Consider the following 20,897-nt stretch of genomic DNA (forward strand, 5'->3'; position numbering starts at 1 on the left):
ATGAGCACTGAAACCCACTTCTGGCCAGGCTCTAAAGATGACATAATCCTCTACAAATTCACACTACAGTGGGTTTCAGTGAAGGACAATGAGTTATTAAACTGACTTCAGTTGGAGAATATTGGCAATTTTATCAGAACTACTTGGGCTTATGGTATTATATTAGTTTCCCGTTGCTGCTTTAACAAATTACCACTAATTTAGTAGCCTAAAACAATAGAAACTTATTATCTTATGATTCTGGAGTTAAGAAATTTGAAATCAGTCTCACTGGGCTGAAGTCAAGGTTGGTAGGGCCGGTTATTTACAGAGGCTACAGGGGAGAATCTGTTTCCCTGCCTTTTCCAGCTTCTAGAAACTGCCTGTGTTTCTTGGCTTGTGGGCCCTTCCTCCATCTTCAAAGCCAGCAGCATAGCATCTTCAGATGTCTCTGTTTCTGTCACCACATCATCCTCATTCTAACTCTGACCCTCCTGACTTATAAGGATCCTTGTAATCACACTGGGCCCACTTGGATAATCTCCCATCTCAATATCCTTAATCACATCTGTGAATTTCCTTTAGCTATGTAAGGTAAATCATCAAGGCTTTGAGGATTCAGACATAGACATCTTTGGGGACCATTATTCTACCTACTGCAGGCATGGAGCCACATGACATTTTTGAGGCAAATTGTCTTTCTGAGAATGGAAACATGATCCAGTCCAGACTATGCTGTTGCTTCTGGAGCGGGAATTGGCAAACCTTTTCCATAAAAGGCCAGATAGTACATACTTTAGGCTTTCCAGGCCATAAAGTCTGTCACAACTCAACTCTGCCATTGTAACACAAAAGCAGGATAGACAACAGAGAAACAAGCATGGTTGTGTTTCAAAAAAACTTTATTTATAAAAACAGCAGGCCAGATTTGGCCCTTATACTGTATCCCTAACTCTAGGTCCCACTAAAACAAAAGGATTCTGTTCAACCATTAACACTGAAGCCAAGTATGCAGAAAAATCAGACGTTTTGATGAAGGAAAATGGAAAGCTAGCCAAAGTAGAATTGGTTTACAGATTCGAACTAATAAGCGCATCAGTCCAGCAGATATTTATGGAACTGTGAAGCATCTTTATGATGCCAGAATGTGAACCCTGACAAACCAGATCACAATTTACTGCAAGTGAACAAAGGAGCCAGCAAGCAAGGGTGTTAGCACGAGGTACCAGGGGAGACATCTGTGCTCAGAGGTACAACCAGAGGACAACTCGACAGTCTTTACAGATGGATATCAACAAGGTTGTTTCCCAGTGAGGAACAAGTGGCTGTGGGCTTGAGGAGCAAATAAACGTTCCAAAGGCTGCTGCTCCGACAGCCCGGGACAAGTGGATTTGAAATCAGTGACAGCGGTTACCAGGCAGAATAGCCAGATGGCTACCATGGTGAGGACCAAGGTGACTATCCTTTCAGGAGATTACCAGTGTGTCAACCAAGGACTTGACTGTTAGAGTTGAAGAAAGCGCTATTAGTCTAGTTTTTTGTTGTTGTTGTTTTTAATTCAGTGAGAACTAAAGTAGTCTTAAGAGAAATACTATATACTTTTTTTTTACCCTTTTTTCTACTTCTTTCCTAAGTTGTTGCTTTTTACACTGTAACTTGTTAAATTCTACAGCATAACCAATTACTTGCATACGAAGTAAAAAGGAATGCTATGAAGTAAAAAGGAATACTATGAAAATGGAGTGCTTCTTACAGCCAATTTTTTCAGGCATTTTTACAACTTTTGTTTAGTCTTCAAACAATACGAAGCCTTTCAAAAATCAGTTTAGTATTTAATTTATGTGGAAGACTAAATCCACATAGTTAGTTAAATATGGTTTTTGCACAATATTGTTTGCTAATTTTTAGGTAAAGTCATAATCAGAGTGCATTTGTAATTAAATGTATTCATTTCTGTTACCTAAAAGGAACAAATTTCTTCAGAGGGTGTTTCAAAAGATACTTTTACAAAATTAGCCAGCAAAAAAATTAGGTCTGATTGCTATATTTACTCTTCCTGTTGGAGTTACTTTGTCGTCTTCAATCCTGTTGCTGTACTCTTGGCATACATTTTTCCTACTGTATTTTTTTTAATTTAATTATTTATTTTGGCTGCATTGGGTCTTCCTTGCTGCGTGCAGGCTTTTCTCTAGTTGCGGCATGCGGGCTTCTCAGTGTGGTGGCTTCTCTTGTTGGGCTCTAGGTGCGTGGGCTTCAGTAGTTGTGGCTTGAGGGCTTAGTTGCTCTGTGGCATGTGGGATCTTCTCAGACCAGGGATTGAACCTGCATCCCCTGCATTGGCAGGTGGATTCTTAACCACTGTGCCACCAGGGAAGTACCCCCATTGTATTTTTAATAAATATTTTTTGAACTTTCCAAAAAGTGAGTACCTACTATATTCTAGCCACTGAAGATAGAAAACAGAGTAAGAAGTTGTTCCTCTTTTCAAGAGGCTCACAGCTTAGGGAGGCACACACAGAAAATTATCTAACAAAATAATAAATACAGTAAAAGCAAATCAAGTGTGCTAGGGAGCATTATTTAGTTGTAAACAACAATCCCCAGCTTGTAAACTTAAGCAGAAAGGAAGTTTTCAAATAATGATAGGTTGCTCACCGACTCTCCGGGAGGATAGAAAGCCAGATATGGGTCTTTGAAGCCAGGAATGATGTTCAGTATCTCACCACAGTGTCACTGGGTGCTGCTGCCAGTCACACCACTGCTACCTATGGACAGTGACTGTCACCTTTGCCAGAGAGATATCCTGACTGTGTTTCCAGCATCTGAATCAAAATCTGGCACAGGTGTATCCAATTAATGGAACCTCCTCACAGGGCTGCACCCTGGTCTCCCACCAAGAATTTTAAGTTGGAGGAGTCCATGTAGAACTGAGTTGCATGTGCAGAGCTGCCCAAAGATTGAAAATCCACTACACCGCTGAAACTAGCCTGGGGGTTGAGAGGAGAGAGAGTCAGGGAAAGCTCTCGGGAGATGACGACTTCTTACTGAGTCTTAATGAGTTAGAGGTAGTCATGGGATTCCAAGCAGAGGGGATAGATAAGGAAAGGGCTAGAGTCAAACAGTAATTGTGTGGGGTGGGAATCTAAAAGCATTTTAATGTTGCTGGAGCTTAACATGAAGTATGGGAGTTGGAAGAAATGAGATTAGATTGGATGTTAGGGAGCTTTGTTACACCATACTAAGGGATTTTAACTTTATTCTGTATTGCTATTGAATGAAGCGTTTAAGCAAAAGAGTAACCTGGTCAGTTTTTCATAATAGATCAGTCTGGTAGCCACAGGTGGGTATATTTGAGGAAGACAACACTGGAAGCAGGGATACCTATGCCCTTAGTCCAGGATGGAGATGAAGAGAACCTAAACTATGGCAAAAACAATAGGGGTACAGAAGGAAAACTGGAAGGGCTTGGTGGCTGATTGATCTGGAAAGAAAAGGAAAAGTTGAGAGTGATACACAGGTTTTCATTTTGTAGAACTGAATGACAGTGATGTCACCACTTGAGTTAGAAAGTGCAGGCAAAAAAATCTTTTTAGAGTGGAGGAAGTAGGTGGGGCTCTCAGAGTGATTTGTGTGTCAGATGCCTGAGGGATATCCAGGTGATAATACCAGAGGCAACTGAATATATGAATCTTAAACTTGGAGCACAGGAAGAAGCTAGAAGTGAGAATCGTGCGTGAAGGAGTTGAAACCACAAGAGTGTATGAAATCAATTATGGAGAAAATATAGAGGAACTGGGGGATCACAGACAAAAACATAGGGACACCTTAATGCTTCAAGGATAAGCAAAGAAGAGGACCTCAGAAGGAAAGTAGGAAAGAGCAATCATGTTGTAAGTGGTCCATTATGTAGAGTGGGTTACCAGGTCCTGGGCCAACAGGAGATTTGGAGGGGAGGAGTCATCACCAAAGTTTTGCATCCAGGCTAATTTTAGTTCCCACCTCCTTCACTGGATGTCTTAGTCATCACTACTGAGAAAAAGATAACACTTCCCCATCTTCATCTGCAACCACAGGAGAAGGTAGATCAAAACCCCTCTCTCATTATAGGAAAAAGAAGAACTCTTTAGATCAGATCAGGAAATTGGTTTCTGGTCCTGGCTCTGCCATAAACACTTCTGTTTTGACTCTAGAGATCACGTAACCATTCTCAGTCTGGTGCTTATCTGAGAAATAAGGGACTTGAACTGGATCATCTCCAAGGTTCTATCCATTCGGTTAGTCAGGAGACAAAAACCATAGGTTATTTTAACAGAATATAAAGAATCATTAAATAGGCATTGAAGAAAGGGCCAAAGGAAAACAAGTATCAGCTAGCAAGTGCAAAAGCAAACATCACCATCAGGGCCTAGGGAACAAAAGGGAAGAGGTTGGCATCGCTAAAACTAAAACCCAGACTTCCCAGAAGGGGGCACTGCTCAGCTGGTGCTGGCAAGACCACACTGGTTTTGTGAGTATTGGAAAAACTACCACTGCGGGGAAACACACATTGCTAGAGTGATGCTGGTGGGAACAGAGCAAATAGGAGGCAGCAAGTCCCTTCCTCATCCTGCCTGGCAGATGTATAAGCCCCTCATTTAGGAAGTTTAAGTCTCTGAGCATCTCATTCAACAAATAGCTAAAATGATGAATAAAAATCTTTTATAATTGCATCCCTGAAATGGAGTTAAGGAATATGCTGACCCCAAAATAATGTGACACAAAAAACCCTGGAGGGAGAAGAAGGGTCAAAGTTTAGGGTGACTTCTGAAACCTGGAGACCTTGACCTTTGTGGATAATAGAGGATGTCGAGGCTTGCCAGGATGGAGACGTTACAGGAGACCCTCTGATGAACCTGAACCTGAAAGGGCTGTATTGTGGTATACAAGTAAGTGAAGAATAAACCCTGCCATGCAGAAAGAGTCAACGAGGCCACACATCCATCTCCAACCTGCCGCTAGGTCAAGGGGAAGAAGCTCCCTTGAGATGCTGTAAACCACAAGCTGGCTCTTGCACAGGACTGTGGTCTGAAGTCCCACTAACTAAGGTTTGAAACCCCTTAGTGGAGTACTTAATTCAAATTGGCTCCGGTTAATGCCTCAGGTGGCAGGCAGAAGCTTTCATGATTCCTCTTAAGAGAGCTCAGATTCAATTCAGGCCTCAAAGAATGTCCACAGGAAAATGCTAACACAATATTGCAAATCAATGATACTTCAGTTTTTTAAAAAATGCCAAGGAGATTGGGCAACGTAAGGTAAACATTCGCAAGGCATCCAACAAAATAAAGCACTGTGAACGAGAACTAGCAGACACCACATACGGAAACCTCAACAGTAACCAGGGAAATAGACATTTAAAAGCCTCAAGGGGATACCAATTCATACTCATCAGATTGACAAACATGTTTTAAATTGGCATTACCTACTATATGCATTTAAACATGTGCACACCTCCCATCCTATACGTTAAACCTAAAGAAATTCTTACACATGTATTTTAGGAGTTATGTACCAGGGTGTTCATAGCAGTACTGTTCATACAGGGAAAAACAACATACCCTGGAAATAACCCCACTGCCAACCAACCTAAATTGGATAAACTATGGGGTACTCGCACACTGCCGTACTACAGAGCAGCGAGAATGCACCAGCCTCGCGATGTGCATTGACGCAGATGAATCGCAGACATAATATCGAACAAAAGAAGTCATAGAAGACTGCATGCAGTATGAGTCAGGCCATTCACATACGTTAAAAAAAAAGGTACATGTTATTTAAGGAAAGTGGTAAAATGAAAAGCAAAGGAATAATCACAAAAATCAGGATGGTGGTGCTCTTTGTGGGGGGGGTGGGTAGCAAGGCAGTATGATCAAAGTGGAATCATCTGGGGGGTTCTGATGTAGCTGTTGATACTCTAACAAAATCTTGGGGAGCAGGGACGTGAGTGTTCACTTAGGATTCCTCTTTAAAACATACATTTTATACATGCTTTTATATGTATGATATGATTCACAAAAAATAAGGATCCAAATAGTCCTTCTCTAACCTGTGAGACTTGCTGTCAGAATGCTGTGCTGTTCGTATTCTCAATGCCAGCTTCTTGGGCCATTAAATAAAAGGGGCCAGTGTTTTTCAGCAGTTCTTCAGGGCTGCCATACTCTACAATCTTCCCATTGTCTAGGACCATTACCCTGAAACAAAAAAGAAAGAGAAGTCTTAGAAAGCAGCATCTCAAACCTTGGCATTCATAAGAATACCCACGACTAAGTCTTGGTTTTACTACCAAGGCTTTTGCTCCAGAATCATACCCCTGCCCCTCTCTCAAATGGAAACCAATTGCTTTTATCTAAGTTTCAGGAGGAAGCTGCAAAGAGAAAAACAAGAACTGGTTAGAACCAATGAGGCCCAAGGTGATAGATTTGATTTCCAGTAGACCTTGGGCCTCCTTATGTGCTCATTGTAATATATTAGCATGATAAATGACACACCCAGGAGCACCGTGATATGGACAGTTGCCATGACAACAATAAGAAAAGCCCATACCAGGACTGAAAAGGAGGGTTGCATCAGTTCCAGACCAAACCACACCCCTCTTCTTGGTAAGTCATGAATATTCCTCCTACTCTTTCCAATTCCTTTCCTTCTGCCTCAAGCCTCCTACATAAATGGTGTCACCCGAATCTGGTTGAGAAAGTTGATTTACGAACTAATTCCCACTTCGCCATTTTTGGCCATTGAATAAGGCTTGTGCTGTTCCGGTCTCAGCATCAGTTTTGTTATTGGCTGTGTGAATCTGAGCAGAAAAAGAACCTCCCTGGCCAAGACAAGGCTAGGACACCTGTGCAGGTCCAGGTGACCCGTTCAGTAACAGTACGTTTATTCACACCAGGCTACAAAGCAGTGAGAGCGAGTGAACTGCAGCCATCTGCGTCAACACAGATGGATTCCATGTGGAATAGTGAACAAAACAGTATAAGAATACATGCAGTATGAATCTATTTACGTAGGTTTTTTTCCCCTTTTTTTAAAGACACACATTGTTTAAGGATACATTGATTTTAAAAGGGAGCCTTCCCCTTGGTCAAAAAAGGGAGCCTAGTCTCTTCAGTTTCAAGATTACTGACATTACCCCCATTTTGAATTGTCAGATTGTCAGAGTTAGAAGGAATAGAAAGCTTCTGTTTACAGGGGGAGCAGCTGAGATCCAGCTTAGTTGGGAAAGTCTGTGGATCAGTATCTCCTGGCCTGGGCCTCCACCCCTTATACTCGGTTAATAATTACACACAGTTTCCCATTTTATCTTCAAGACAGTCAACCCAGTTGGCCTTCATTAGCTTGATGTATAATTTTGGGCAAGTTACTTGAAATCGCTCAGCCTCTGTTCCTTCATCAGTAAAATGATGGGGGTCACACCTTGTGCAAAGGTATCTCGCGGCAGATACTATCACTGTTGACAAAGTTAAGCTGTGGCTATCACGCTGTGTCCTCTCACTCACTTGTCACTGTCCATGATGGTGTGCAGCCTGTGGGCGATGGTGATGGTCGTGCAGTGGGAGAACTCAGTTTGGATGGTCATCTGGATGAGGTTATCTGTCTCTAGATCCACCGCAGCAGTGGCCTCATCCATGATCAGAATCTTGGATTTCCGAAGCAGAGCCCTGGCCAGGCACAGTAGCTGCCTTTGCCCTATGCTGCGACCAAGGGAAGAAACCAAGCATTAGCCCCTAAGGACCAAGGAATAACCTGGGTTGGGGGTTGGAGGGAGCAGATTTCACGTTCCAGATCAGACTTTTCAAAACCCGTACTCCTAAATTCCCCTCGAATGCCTTAGACTCCTCCACTGGCTGCTCATTGTTACCAAGGGCAATGTTTTCCAAACTTTCTCAATTAATTGGAAGACCCAACACGTACTTATTTTAAAAATTCATATTTCTGGGCCCCACCCTCTCAATTAGAATGGGGAGGAGCCTAGGAACATGTATTTTGAATACACCCCAGGAGATTTTCATGTTTAACAAGTTTAGAAAACACTAGCCCAGGAATAGTGCTTTGCATTTAGCTACAGTGATATCTCAGTATACCAACAACAATTTCAAAATAAGACAGCTATCACCAAGTTCACTTCAGCAGTATTTGACCTGACACCATTAATATAGGGTGAAACCGCAGGAGAATGCCCCAATGGCATTTAGCAAATCCATTTGTTATTTTAATGTGTAATTCTAGTCTCAGGGCTAATTATTTGTTTAAGGCCTTCTGCCTTGATTAGAGACCGTTGCTATCTAATGAACATGATGTCTTGGTGTGAGATGCAATGTATGTGGAATTCAAATATGCCTGTAAAATGCAGATCACTTTAAATTGCTAAAAGCCAGTAATGAAAGCTGGACCTCTTACTTACATAAAGAAGCTTTGGGAAATGATGTGGAGGAAATATTCGGGAATTTGCTAATTGTTCTTTCCTGCTGTGGCCATTAGGGAACATATTAAACAGGGGGTGGCTAGACTAAAGTTCTGTAATTCTCTGTAAGAAAATTTCTGCAGGAGATGAGAAGTCACCCAAGATGAACTTCCAGTTTTTCTCTGTAATGTAAGAACAGAGACACTGCAAAACTATTTACTTAACTCTTTCCAACTGCTGCCTGGTTCAGTTGGACTTCATAGTAACAATCTGTTGCTGAGGCATCAGTTTGTCTTTCAGCTTCCGACTCTCCCCAAGCTGATTGATTTCCAATCTCTGATCAGAGAATTTTAAGTTTCAACACCCCCCCACCCCAGGTCTGAAATCAAGGCACTGGTAATGCCATTTAAGTGTCTCTTAGCATGGACAGAGAAGGATGCTGTGATTCTATCCTTAGGCTCCTATCACATCCTGCCAGAGGGTCCCACATGGCCCTGCACGCCTACAGCATTTACTGCACAGAATTTACTCACACAAGGTCCGTCTTCTCCATCACGCCCTAAGTGCTAGGAGGGCATGGATGTGTCTATGGCATTTTCCTCTGTATCTCCAGTAGGTGCTCAATATATATTTGTTGACTGAATGTTTGAATGGCCTTTTTAATAGGCCTGAAGACCTACGTCAGTCCTGCTAATTCCTAGATCTGTCGCTGAGGGAAAACAAACATGCTGGTGTTAGCTACCAAGGCTCACACGTGTTCCCTGGGCTACACACTGAAATCACCTGGGGCCCTGATTCAACTGGTCTGGGGTACAGCCTGGACACTGGGACTTTAAGTTTCCTGAGTGATTCTAGCATGCAGCCTACTTAAGACAACCTTCTAGGCAGTGCTTCTCATGCACAAATCACCTGGGACTCTTGCTAAAGGGCAGATTCCGAATAGTAGGACTAGAGCCTGAGAATCTGCATTTATAGCAAGCTCCCAGGTGAAGCCAGAGCAGCTGGTTCATTAATTGAGCTACTGAGCCTTCCCTTTTTTTTTTTTTTTTTAAATTTTATTTATTTATTTACTATTTTTGGGGGGGTTCACCAAGTTCAATCATCTGTTTTTATACACATATCCCCGTATTCCCTCCCTCCCTCGAGTCCCCCCCCCCTCGAGTCCCCCCCACCCTCCCCATCCCAGTCCTCTAAGGCATCATCCATCCTCGAGTTGAACTCCCTTTGTTATACAACTTCCCACTGGCTATTTTACAGTTGGTAGTATATATATGTCTGTGCTACTCTCTCGCTTGTCTCAGCTTCCCCTTCACCCCCCGCCCCCTCCCAAACCTTGAGTTTTCTGAGCTCCAACTGCCAGCTGTCCACGCCCTGCCCACCACTCTGAAGGCACTGGGGCTGCTGCAAGACCTGCCCCCGAGCCACCGGCTTTGACTGAGAGCTGACCATCAGTGTGTGGAAGGAAAAAGCAGGTTGTCGTAAGGAAAATGCCAGGTCAATCTGTTAACCGGCAGAAAGTGTGAAGTGTCAACGTATGTAGAAATGCTTTGAAAAGGTAAAAAGAACTGTGAAGCCAGAAGAGTCTGTGCTGGTTTATGGTGTACCACGTGCTCCTTAGATCAGGGCTTCTCAAACTGGGGTGGCTGTAACAACCCCCTGGGGATCTGTTAGAACTCCCACCTCCAGTCAGTGCCTCATACCAATTACATCAGACTGTCTGAGGCTGGACCAGGCGTGGGGATTGTGTTCGGCCTGATTGCAGAGTGCAGCTGAGAACCTGCACAACAGCAGGATCTGCAAGCTCACATCTGTAATGTCTTGTGAGGGTATGTTTACTAACAAAGGTTTTCAAGAGTTTCCAAGCACATTCACATCTATTTTAATCTTCACAACAGGTTCGTTTTACACATTAGGAATTAGACCTGGAGAGTGAAAATTCTTTGATGCCAGGTGCCACCAAGCATGAGTAACAAAAGGAGAGGTCCCCTCACCTCCTTCACAGCCTGTGGGGGAAGTGGGTTGTGAAACATTACCTCAGGTTGTCACCGCCCTCTGTCACTTCATAGGACAGCCCAGCTTGCAGGCCGGCCACAAAAGATCTGAGATGAGCAAGCTCCAAGGCCTTCCAAATCTCCTCATCCGAGTAGTTGTTGAAAGGGTCTAGATTCATCCTCAGGCTCCCAGAGAACAGGATGGGATCCTGAAAGCCAAGGGACGAGGGAGTTACTGAGGCTAATGTCAGAAAAGGAACCAGTAGTTCTTTGTGGCCAAGAACGTGGGCAGGACTGGCCAGAGATGGAATGCTGGTTAGTTACTTAGTGGTCAAGCTTCTGCAGGATTTGCCCACTGAAGGCTTCGAGCTAAACACAGGGAGCTAAACACAGCATTAAGAGGAGTCCTTGGCATATACACACCACCAAATGTAAAACAGATAGCTAGTGGGCAGCGGCTGCAGAGCACAAGGAGATCAGCTTGTGACAAACTAGAGGGGTGGGTTGGAGAGGGTGGGAGGGAGGCGATATGGGGATATATGTATATATATAGCTGATTCACTTTGATGTACAGCAGAAACTAACACATTATAAAGCAATTATACTCCAATAAAGATGTATAAAAAAAGTGGATAAAAAAACTAAATAAATACATATTGTAAACATTGAGAAAAAAAAAGGGAGTCCTTGGTTTTGCTGTTTTTCATCTGAAATTCATTCACGGATTTCCAAATTTGCCTCCGCATCTCTTAAAAAGATGAGAGGAATGCCCCACACCCTCAAATGAAAACTCATGTTGTGGAGGTGGAGGGATCAGGGGGCAGGCAGGGGAAGGGGTCATACAGTTTCAAGAAAAGAATTTCTTATGCTCTTGAGGAGGCTGGAGTGTAGCAAAGGGAGCAGACACCAGACAAACCAAAGCCACCGCAGAGGCTTGGCAGCAGTAAACAGAGGAGGACAGGTTCTGATGAGGACGCACAGACCCTGACAGTCTCCAGGGCAGTCCTTGTTTGGGGAGGGTTCAAAGAGGAAGCTGTAGGGAAAACTTTCTTGCTGATGCACTAACCGTTCCGCTTACTAGCAAAAAAATTGCCACAAATGCCCTCCCCTCTTTTAACCATATCAAATGGGGAGTAAAACTTAATGGTTTCAAGCTTCAGTGGCAAAACTGCTAATGGTTTGCAAAGGTCCTGCGAACCACGATGGGCTGTAGAAATGGTAAGTAAGCTGCTCACCATTTGACTTCTGTTGTGTTGCTGCCACCTACTGGTTAGATACTGAATCACACAAGCATATTACCAAAAAAATGCAAAACTTATTTTCGTATGTTCTGGAAGCAATGTGTCTTAGGGAACGAGCTTAGGTATCCCAGGTAGACACCAGGAATGACACTGCTAAATGAACATACATCAGTAAGATGCACATGTTTCCTGTAGAACAAGCTGCACAGAGTACGTCCTACAGCTCACCTGGGGGATGATGGTCAGCTTCTCTCGGAGGTCGTGGAGCCCAATGGAAGCAATATCTACCCCATCAATGGTGATGTGGCCTCCTGCAGCCTCTAGGATCCTGAAGAGGCTGTTTGTCAGGGATGATTTCCCAGCTCCTGTCCTGCCCACCACGCCAATCTGTAAATATAGCTCCTTTCCATGTTAGTTCCCCATGTAATTCTTGGGGGCAACAGTTTAGTCTGAGGCATTCATAACCACTGGTGGAAAAGGACAGGGATTGGCTATTTCATCTCTAAGATGTTAAACCGATTTTGGTTTTGGTGGGAAAAAAAAGTGCCCAGATGTCAGAAAAGAATGGCTTTCCTAAATTGTTGCTTGCTGAGAACTACACTGACTGCTGGAAATGGACACATTTTTTATAATTATTCTTGGAAATTATAGATTTTTTAAAATCCTTGTTTAGAAGTAAGGAGAAGGGAAGGATTGGGCCTGTCATCAGGTCTGAGAACCAGAGCCTGACCTGGACCCAAGCATCGTTACCCAGACATTTTTTTCAGCCCTGCATCAGACCCCAAGTCCTCAGAGAACAAGAATACCATACCAGGACTTTGCAGACCAGAAGGAGAATTAGACCATTCTCTCTGCAGGGACAACCTCCACACAGTTGTTCCCACCAGTTCCTTCCCCAGGCCTGTGTTTCCTGACTTCCCCTCTACAAGCCTGGTGCTTACAAGAAATGAGTCCAGTTAGCCACAGGAAGAGGATGTGGGCAGAGAGGCAGGGGAGGGCTGAGCAAGAAAGCCCTTACAGGCTCAGTAAGTCTGTTTGATCCTGTGTGGATATCCTGCCCTCTGGTGGTGGTGCTATGTCCTTACACCTCCTCAGGGCATTGGAAGTGCCCCCACCCTCTCACTTCTATTGGATTAATGAAAGCCCAGAGTCCACTGCTCTCCACCTCTACGTCCACAAAGACTCATCCAGGCTTTTCTTCAGCTCCACCTACCTTCTCTGCGCCCTTAATGTCACAAGTGATCCCTTTCAGTACCAGATCCAGCTCAGGCCGGTACCGTACTTGGTAGTTGCTAAACTGGATGGCCCCTTTGCTGGGCCAGCCTTCTGGAGGCCTCTTATCGGTCACCCATGGTGCCTGGCAAAGAGACAGGAGGAAAAGTGCTTTACACGGCGACAACTCCCTCCACAGAACTCATGTCACAGAACAGGGTAGCACTGTCCCAGCCACCTGTGAGCATTTGCATTGAATAGACTGACTGGTACTTCCAGAAGGTTCGTACCTTATTCAATTAAAGAAATCCTATCCCACAGGTTGCTCTGTGCATCTCCAGAATGAAGCCACCGTTTAACTTGGTGCATCCCAAGACCTGACTTCTCGCAAACCATTACCTATTTTAGGTTTCAAGAAATTAGGTTCTTCATTTAGAGCAAGGGAAACTTCCAGAGAACCTTTACGACCCCATGTGAAATCTCTAGATAAGGTGAAGATGCATTCTCGCAGCAGTGGCTTTTTTTTTTTTGCCTCCTTGTCCCTGGGTCCCTCTGATTCCTCCTTACCTCATTTTCCACGTTTATGTACTCATTTACTCGCTCAACAGCCACAATGTTGGTCTCTACTTCTGATGTCATCCTCACTAGCCAGTTCAGGGTTTGTGTGATCTATGGAAAAACCAGAAGACTAAGGATCATCTCAGGCTCAGAAACCAACCCAACGAGTCAAACCACAAAGTTAATCTAGTGCCTACTCTGTACCCAGCACTATGCCAGGCTCTACAAGGGAGCTAGGAGAAGTATAAGAGACAACCCATACCTCCTTGGAGGAGGAAATGAGGCCAGTGCATCGAATGGTGGGAGGACAACGAAGTGCTCAACTGTGTGGTACTCACCGGAAAGGCACTATGAATTTGGAGTGACCTGGGGCCAAAGCTGAGGCTGGAGAGGCTGGCCATCAGCGCAGTGGGACCCGAACTAGGCTCTCCCACCTGTAAGCCCTTAGGGGTTAGGAGTGGCACTCTACCAATGGGGAAAACATAAGGAAAGACACAGCGTAGGAAAAAGCCTTCCAGAAAGCTGCTGCCTCTCTCTGCTCTCAATTAACAACAGCTCAATTGAGACCCCAACCCTCAAGGTGGGACATCCACATGGACCCTTGTCCTCTGTTACCCCAATAAACTCCAGGTGCCTTCCTGCCGTTACACAGATCTAACCACCAGGAAGATGACTGTCATGATCTGGGCCAGAGTGCAGGGAATCTGTGGGTTACTCAGAGGCAAGCTTCTCAGATGCAAGCTTCTTTCAGGCAAAAACATAGGCCTGGCAGACACACAGGGAATCTTGGTAGAGCCCATGGTGGTTAGAGAGAGGGAGAACCCAGGAGGCTGGGGACTAAGAGTAACCACTTGGTGTAGGCCGGACCATAAGAATTGTTGATATTTGTTTTGGTTTTGGTTCAATCTAATAGTTCTCCAACTCTTTGCCCCATCTGTCCTAGGATAACAAGCCTAGAAACGAGGGGAGGAAAGGGCAGTGGCACAAGGAGCCCAGCGATTCTGGTGAATGACAGAGTCCTTTCAGGTGTCCCACCACGGTCACCTTGGGCCTTATTACTCCAACCGAAAACAGCACCATACAGAGCCTGCTGGTAGCTATGCAGACCCCAATATATTAGTTCAGAAAGATTCCACAAGAGATGGCGAAATGACTCATTAAATGAGTATCATTTATTAATCAGTTACTGTAGTGTCAGTCGCTCTCTTAGGTGGTAGGAAATTAGGTCTGATGTCTATCCCTCAGTCAAACAGGGAATGTGTTATAAAATTCTATTAGACTCTACATTCTTTATTAAAATTAACTCCAATTGTTCTGTGATTTAACAAAATAAACATAGAAGTTATTTGTTCAAAAGACTTTCTGGTTCCTGGTATAGTATAATAGAAACTCATTTATTTTCTCTTTTGACTATAATCAAGAGGCAAAGATAGGAAACTATTAGATCAAATCATATGAGATTGCTTCCTTAACTCCCCAGGGCAACAAAATTCATGTCCAGTTTCCCAGATGACACTGGTACCTACTTAGAAAGTGTGAGGAGCATGTCCATGTGCTCCATTAGTAAGAGATGGAGCCAGGGTTTGAACCTCAGTCTCCCCTGGTCCCTCTGGATCTAGAAAGGAATCAAGAGCACGGACTCCACAATATACCCTAGACTATATTTAAGAATAATGCATTTAAGGTGAAAAAGATGGCGGCGAAGTAGAGAGACGTGGAGTGCATCCCTCTCCACAGATGCATTGGGAATGCATGGAAGGACACAGTCATTCCCACAGAGAACCAGCTGAACACCAGCAGACGGCCTCGGACACCAGAAAGGGCTGCGGGGAGCCCGACATAGCCGGTAGGGAGGCATCTACGAAGGCTCAAAGAGGGTGAAGTGGGGGAGCTGTGGCAGACGGGAGGGAGTGAGAAACATACGGAGGTTCCACAGCGCAGCTCAGCGTTCCTGGACCGAGACATCAATCCGCAGCTGAACGGAGGGTCCAGGAGCGGGAGCGTGGGAACCGGAGAGCTGGTTCAGGGTGAGAAGCATTGTTGCCGGTAGGGTGACGGACCGAGAGGACAGGATGGAGGAGGTCCGCGGAGAGGAGTGCCGGTCTCTGAGAGCTGCCCGGCCATCATGGCGGCTGGAGGCTGCAGGCTCCTGGGCGGGGGGGGGGGGGGGGGAGCCGCGCATAGCCTCTCCCTCTCTTTCGGTGCCTCTGCAACAGGCAGTGGAGAGACGCCCTGCGGGCCACCTAAGGCGCTCAGGGATAACAAGCACCCTCAGGCGCTCGGGCGGGGCTAGATTAAAACCCCTTGCAACGCCAGCAGCAGGGAGGCTGCCGAGAGAAAAAAAAAACCAGCATCAAAAAGAAAAAACCCCGAGAGAGGCCCAACTCTAAGACTTTCTGTGTACGCCTGAGCCACCAGCGCCCTCTGCAACAGGCACCTCCAAGCCTGACTGAAACAACAGTGCGCCACTGCTCACTCACTACCAGGAGAAGGAGCCACTACTGTACCCTCTCCCTCCCCACACACCAAGGCTTACAGACGAACAATAAAGGAACCTCTGCTGGTCACAGAATAACGCAAAAAAAAAAAAAAAACGCAAGGCAAGGAGAAGGACACTTACAGCTGAGACACTAAGGAAACAGAAATAGTAGTATCAATACCTATTGAACTGGTCCATTCTGGGATCAGTTCTGGATTTTTTTTCTTTTTTTCTTTCTCTCTCTCTCTCTTTTTTTTTTTTTTTTTTTGATTTATTAAATACGATCTTAGCCCTAAGGGATCTACAAGTTTTACAACATAATTTTTTAAGGATATTTTTTATTCTTTTTTTTTTTTTTTGGCCTTTTTATATACTTCTATATCTAGATAAGTTTTTGGTAGTATGGACAAAATATCTTTCATACTTTCCTTTCATCCCTTTCTTTTATACACTTCTGTTCCTTTCTTTTTCTTTGCATATTTCCAACCACATTACGCTCTTCTGTTCCCCTTTCTTCCAGCCATTTTAAGTGTATTTTATCTTAACATACTTATAAGCAACACTATCGGTCTGCTCAGACTCCTTGCTCTATTCTCCAGATGATGCACTGCCTTGGTATTAATATTAGGCTTTTGTCTTTATCTTAGTTCTTAGTACAGTTGTCTAATTACATTCTGAGAATCTCCATTCTCTCTGGTGGTACTCCAGCTCTTTTCTATGTTTGATCCTAGCTTACAAAATCTCCCTGGATTGATGTTTGTATGTGTAGGGTGTTATTTGTTGTTTGTTTGCTTTTGCTTTTGTCTCTGATTTGTTCTGTTTCAGTTGTCAATTTCTGCTGGGTTTCTCTTTGAATATCTGATAGCACACTGGGGTTCTGTCAGGTCTTTCCAGAGCCTTATGTCCTAACGGATTCAATAATTGTGTGTCTTATACATGTATGTGTTTCCTAGACTGAATATTCGTTTAATCCAATACTTGGACATTAGTCTGAGGCTTGGACAGTCTTCTATAAACATCTCTATCACCAGGACAAGCAACCCCAAAAGCTTGGACAACCATGAGGAGACAAAGAAACCCCATGCAGGCAAAGGAGCAGGAAAAAAACCCACAAGACCAAATCAATGAGGAAGAAATAGGAAAAATGCCTGAAAAAGAATTTAGAGTCATGATAGTAAAAATGATACAAAATCTCGATAACAAAATAGAGAAAGTACAAGAAACAGTTCATAAGAACTCAGAAAAACAAACAGCAATGGATAACAAAATAACTGAAATTAAAAATACTCTAGATGCTATAACCAGCAGAATGACTGAGGCAGAAGAATGAATAAGTGAGTTGGAAGATAGAATGGGAGAAATAAACGCCACAGAGCAGGAAAAAGAAAAAAAAATAAAAAGACTAGAAGACAGCCTCAGAGACCTCAGTGATAACCTTAAACGTACCAACATTCAAATTATAGGCATCCCAGAAGAAGAAGAAAACAAGAAAGGGTCTGAGAAAATATTTGAAGAGGTTCTAGTGGAAAAATTCCCCAACATGGGAAAGGAAATAATTCACCAAGTCCAAGAAGCACAGAGAGTCCCATACAGAATAAACCCAAGGAGAAATACACCAAGACACATATTAATCAAACTAACGACAATCAAACACAAAGAAAAAATATTAAAAGCAGCAAGAGAAAAGCAACAAACAACATATAAGGGAAAACCCATCAGGATAACAGCTGACCTTTCTACAGAAACTCTGCAGGCCAGAAGGGAATGGCAGGATATACTGAAAGTCCTGAAAGAGAGAAACCTACAGCCAAGAATACTCTACCCAGCAAGAATCTCCTTCAGATTTGAGGGAGAAATCAAAAGCTTTCCAGACAAGCAAAAGGTAAGAGAATTCAGCACCACCAAACCAGCCTTACAACAAGTGCTAAAGGAACTTCTCTAAGTAGGAAACACAAGAAAAGGAAAACACCTACAAATACAAACCCAAAACAATTAAGAAAATGGTAATTGGAACACACATGTCAATAATCACTTTAAATGTAAATGGATTACATACTCCAACCAAAAGACACAGACTGGCTGAATGGATACAAAAACAAGGCCCTTCTATATGCTGCCTACAAGAAACCCACTTCAGACCAAGGGATACATATAGACTGAAAGTGAAGGGATGGAAAAAGATATTCCATGCAAATGGAAGTCAAAAGAAAGCTGGAGTAGCAATACTCATATCAGACAAATTAGACTTGAAAGTAAAGACTATTAAAAGAGACAAGGAAGGGCACTACATAATGATCAAGGGATCCATCCAAGAAGAACATATCACAATGGTAAATATCTATGCCCCCAATATAGGAGCACCTCAATACATAAGGCAAATGCTAACAGCTATAAAAGGGGACATCGACAGGAACACAATTATAGTGGGAGACTTGAACACCCCACTTACATCAATGGACAGATCATCCAAACAGAAAATAAATAAAGACACACAAGCTTTAAATGACACATTAGACCATCTCGACTTAATTGATATCTATAGGACATTCCATCCAAAAACGACAGACTACACTTTCTTCTCAAGTGCACACGGAACATTTTCCAGGATAGATCACATCTTGGGTCACAAATCAAACCTCAGCAAATTCAAGAAAATTGAAATCATATCAAGCATCTTCTCAGACCACAACGCCATGAGACTAGATATCAATTACAGGAAAAAAACTGCAAAAAATACAAACACATGGAGGCTAAACAATTCACTCTTAAACAACCAAGGAATCACTACAGAAATCAAAGAGGAAATCAAAAAATATCTAGAAACAAATGACAACGAAAACACAACAACCCAAAACCTATGGGACGCAGCAAAAGCAGTTCTAAGAGGGAAGTTTATAGCAATACAGTCCTACCTTAAGAAACAAGAAAATGATCGAATAAACAACCTAACCTTACACCTCAAACAACTAGAGAAAGAAGAACAAAGAAACCCCAAAGTGAGCAGAAGGAAAGAAATCATAAAGATCAGAGCAGAAATAAATGAAAAAGAAAGGAAAGAAACCATAAGAAAAATAAACGAAACCAAAAGCTGGTTCTTTGAGAAGATTAACAAAATTGATAAACCATTCGCCAGACTCATCAAGAAAAAAGGGAGAAGATGCAAATCAACAGAATTAGAAATGAAAAAGGAGAAGTCACAACGGACACCTCAGAAATACAAAAGATCATGAGAGACTACTACAAGCAACTATATGCCAATCCATTGGATAACCTGGAAGAAATGGATACATTCTTAGAAAAATACAATCTTCCAAGACTGAACCAGGAAGAAATAGAAACCATGAACAGACCAATCACAAGTACAGAAATTGAGGCAGTGATTAAAAATCCCCCAACACACAAAAGCCCAGGACCAGATGGATTCACAGGCGAATTCTATCAAACATTTCGAGAAGAGTTAACACCTATCCTTCTCAAACTCTTCCAAAATATTGCAGAAGGCGGAGCACTCCCAAACTCATTCTACGAGGCTACCATCACCCTGATACCAAAACCAGGCAAAGATGTCACAAAAAAAGAAAACTACAGACCAATATCACTGATGAATATAGATGCAAAAATCCTCAACAAAATACTAGCTAACAGACTGCAACAGCACATTAAAAAAATCATACACCACGATCAAGTGGGGTTTATCCCTGGGATGCAAGGATTCTTCAATATATGCAAATCAATCAACGTGATACATCATATCAACAAATTGAAGGATAAAAACCATATGATCATTTCAATAGATGCAGAAAAAGCTTTTGACAAAGTTCAACATCCATTTATGATAAAAGCTCTCCAGAAAATGGGCATAGAAGGAAATTACCTCAACATAATAAAAGCCATATATGACAAACCAAAAGGCAACATTGTTCTCAATGGAGAAAAACTGAAAGAATTCCCTCTAAGAACAGGAACAAGACAAGGGTGTCCACTCTCACCACTGTTATTCAACATAGTTTTGGAAGTGTTAGCCACAGCAATCAGAGAAGAAAAAGAAATTAAAGGAATCCAAATTGGAAAAGAAGAAGTAAAATTGTCACTCTTTGCAGATGACATGATATTATATATAGAAAACCCTAAACACTCTACCAGAAAACTGCTAGCACTCATTGATGAGTTTAGTAAAGTAGCAGGATACAAAATTAATGCACAGAAATCTCTTGCATTCCTATACACTAACAACGGAAGAGCAGAAAGAGAAATGAAGGAAACTCTCCCATTCACCATTGCAACCAAAAGAATAAAATACCTAGGAATAAACCTGCCTAAGGAGGCAAAAGATCTGTATGCAGAAAACTTTAAGACATTGATGAAAGAAATCAAAGATGACACAAACAGATGGAGGGACATACCATGTTCCTGGATTGGATGAATCATCATCGTGAAAATGACTGTACTACCCAAAGCAATTTACAGATTCAATGCAATCCCGATCAAATTACCAATGGCATTTTTCACAGAACTAGAGCAAGAAATCTTATGATTTGTATGGAAACGCAAAAGACCCCGAACAGCCAAAGCAATCTTGAGAAGGAAAAATGGAGTTGGTGGAATCAGGCTTCCTGACTTCAAACTATACTACAAGGCCATAGTGATCAAGACAGTATGGTACTGGCACAAAAACAGAAAGGAAGATCAATGGAATAGAATAGAGAACTCAGAAGTAAGCCCAAACACATATGGGCACCTTATCTTTGACAAAGGAGGCACGAGTATACAATGGAAAAATGACAGCCTCTTCAATAAGTGGTGCTGGGAAAATTGGACAGCAACATGTAAAAGAATGAAATGAGAACACTTCCTAACACCATACACAAAAATAAACTCCAAATGGATTAAAGACCTACATGTAAGGCCAGACACTATAAAACTCCTAGAGGAAAACATAGGCAGAACACTCTTTGACATACATCAAAGCAACATCCTTTTTGACCCACCTCCTAGAATCA

At 42.9% G+C, this 20,897-nt stretch overlaps 1 protein-coding gene across 3 annotated transcripts in view; it reads right to left on the reverse strand.

Annotated features, from left to right (window-relative positions):
* ABCC2 (ATP binding cassette subfamily C member 2) overlaps window positions 1-20,897 on the reverse strand; it is an 88,433-nt gene that overhangs the window by 10,996 nt on the left and 56,540 nt on the right. For 2 of the 3 annotated variants that reach the window (XM_057737165.1, XM_057737166.1), the window contains 6 exons: window positions 13,428-13,529; window positions 12,862-13,005; window positions 11,877-12,035; window positions 10,450-10,616; window positions 7,512-7,706; window positions 870-6,206 (listed from right to left, as the gene is read on the reverse strand). In XM_057737165.1, coding sequence (XP_057593148.1) covers window positions 6,077-6,206; window positions 7,512-7,706; window positions 10,450-10,616; window positions 11,877-12,035; window positions 12,862-13,005; window positions 13,428-13,529 — 897 coding nt within the window. In that variant the 3' untranslated portion in view covers window positions 870-6,076. Of the gene's footprint in view, window positions 1-869; window positions 6,207-7,511; window positions 7,707-10,449; window positions 10,617-11,876; window positions 12,036-12,861; window positions 13,006-13,427; window positions 13,530-20,897 lie in introns of those variants that run through there. The other variant, XM_057737167.1, reaches the window with a different exon arrangement.

The sequence above is a fragment of the Hippopotamus amphibius genome, chromosome 5 (assembly GCF_030028045.1).
Source record: "Hippopotamus amphibius kiboko isolate mHipAmp2 chromosome 5, mHipAmp2.hap2, whole genome shotgun sequence".
NCBI classification, from domain to species: domain Eukaryota; kingdom Metazoa; phylum Chordata; class Mammalia; order Artiodactyla; family Hippopotamidae; genus Hippopotamus; species Hippopotamus amphibius.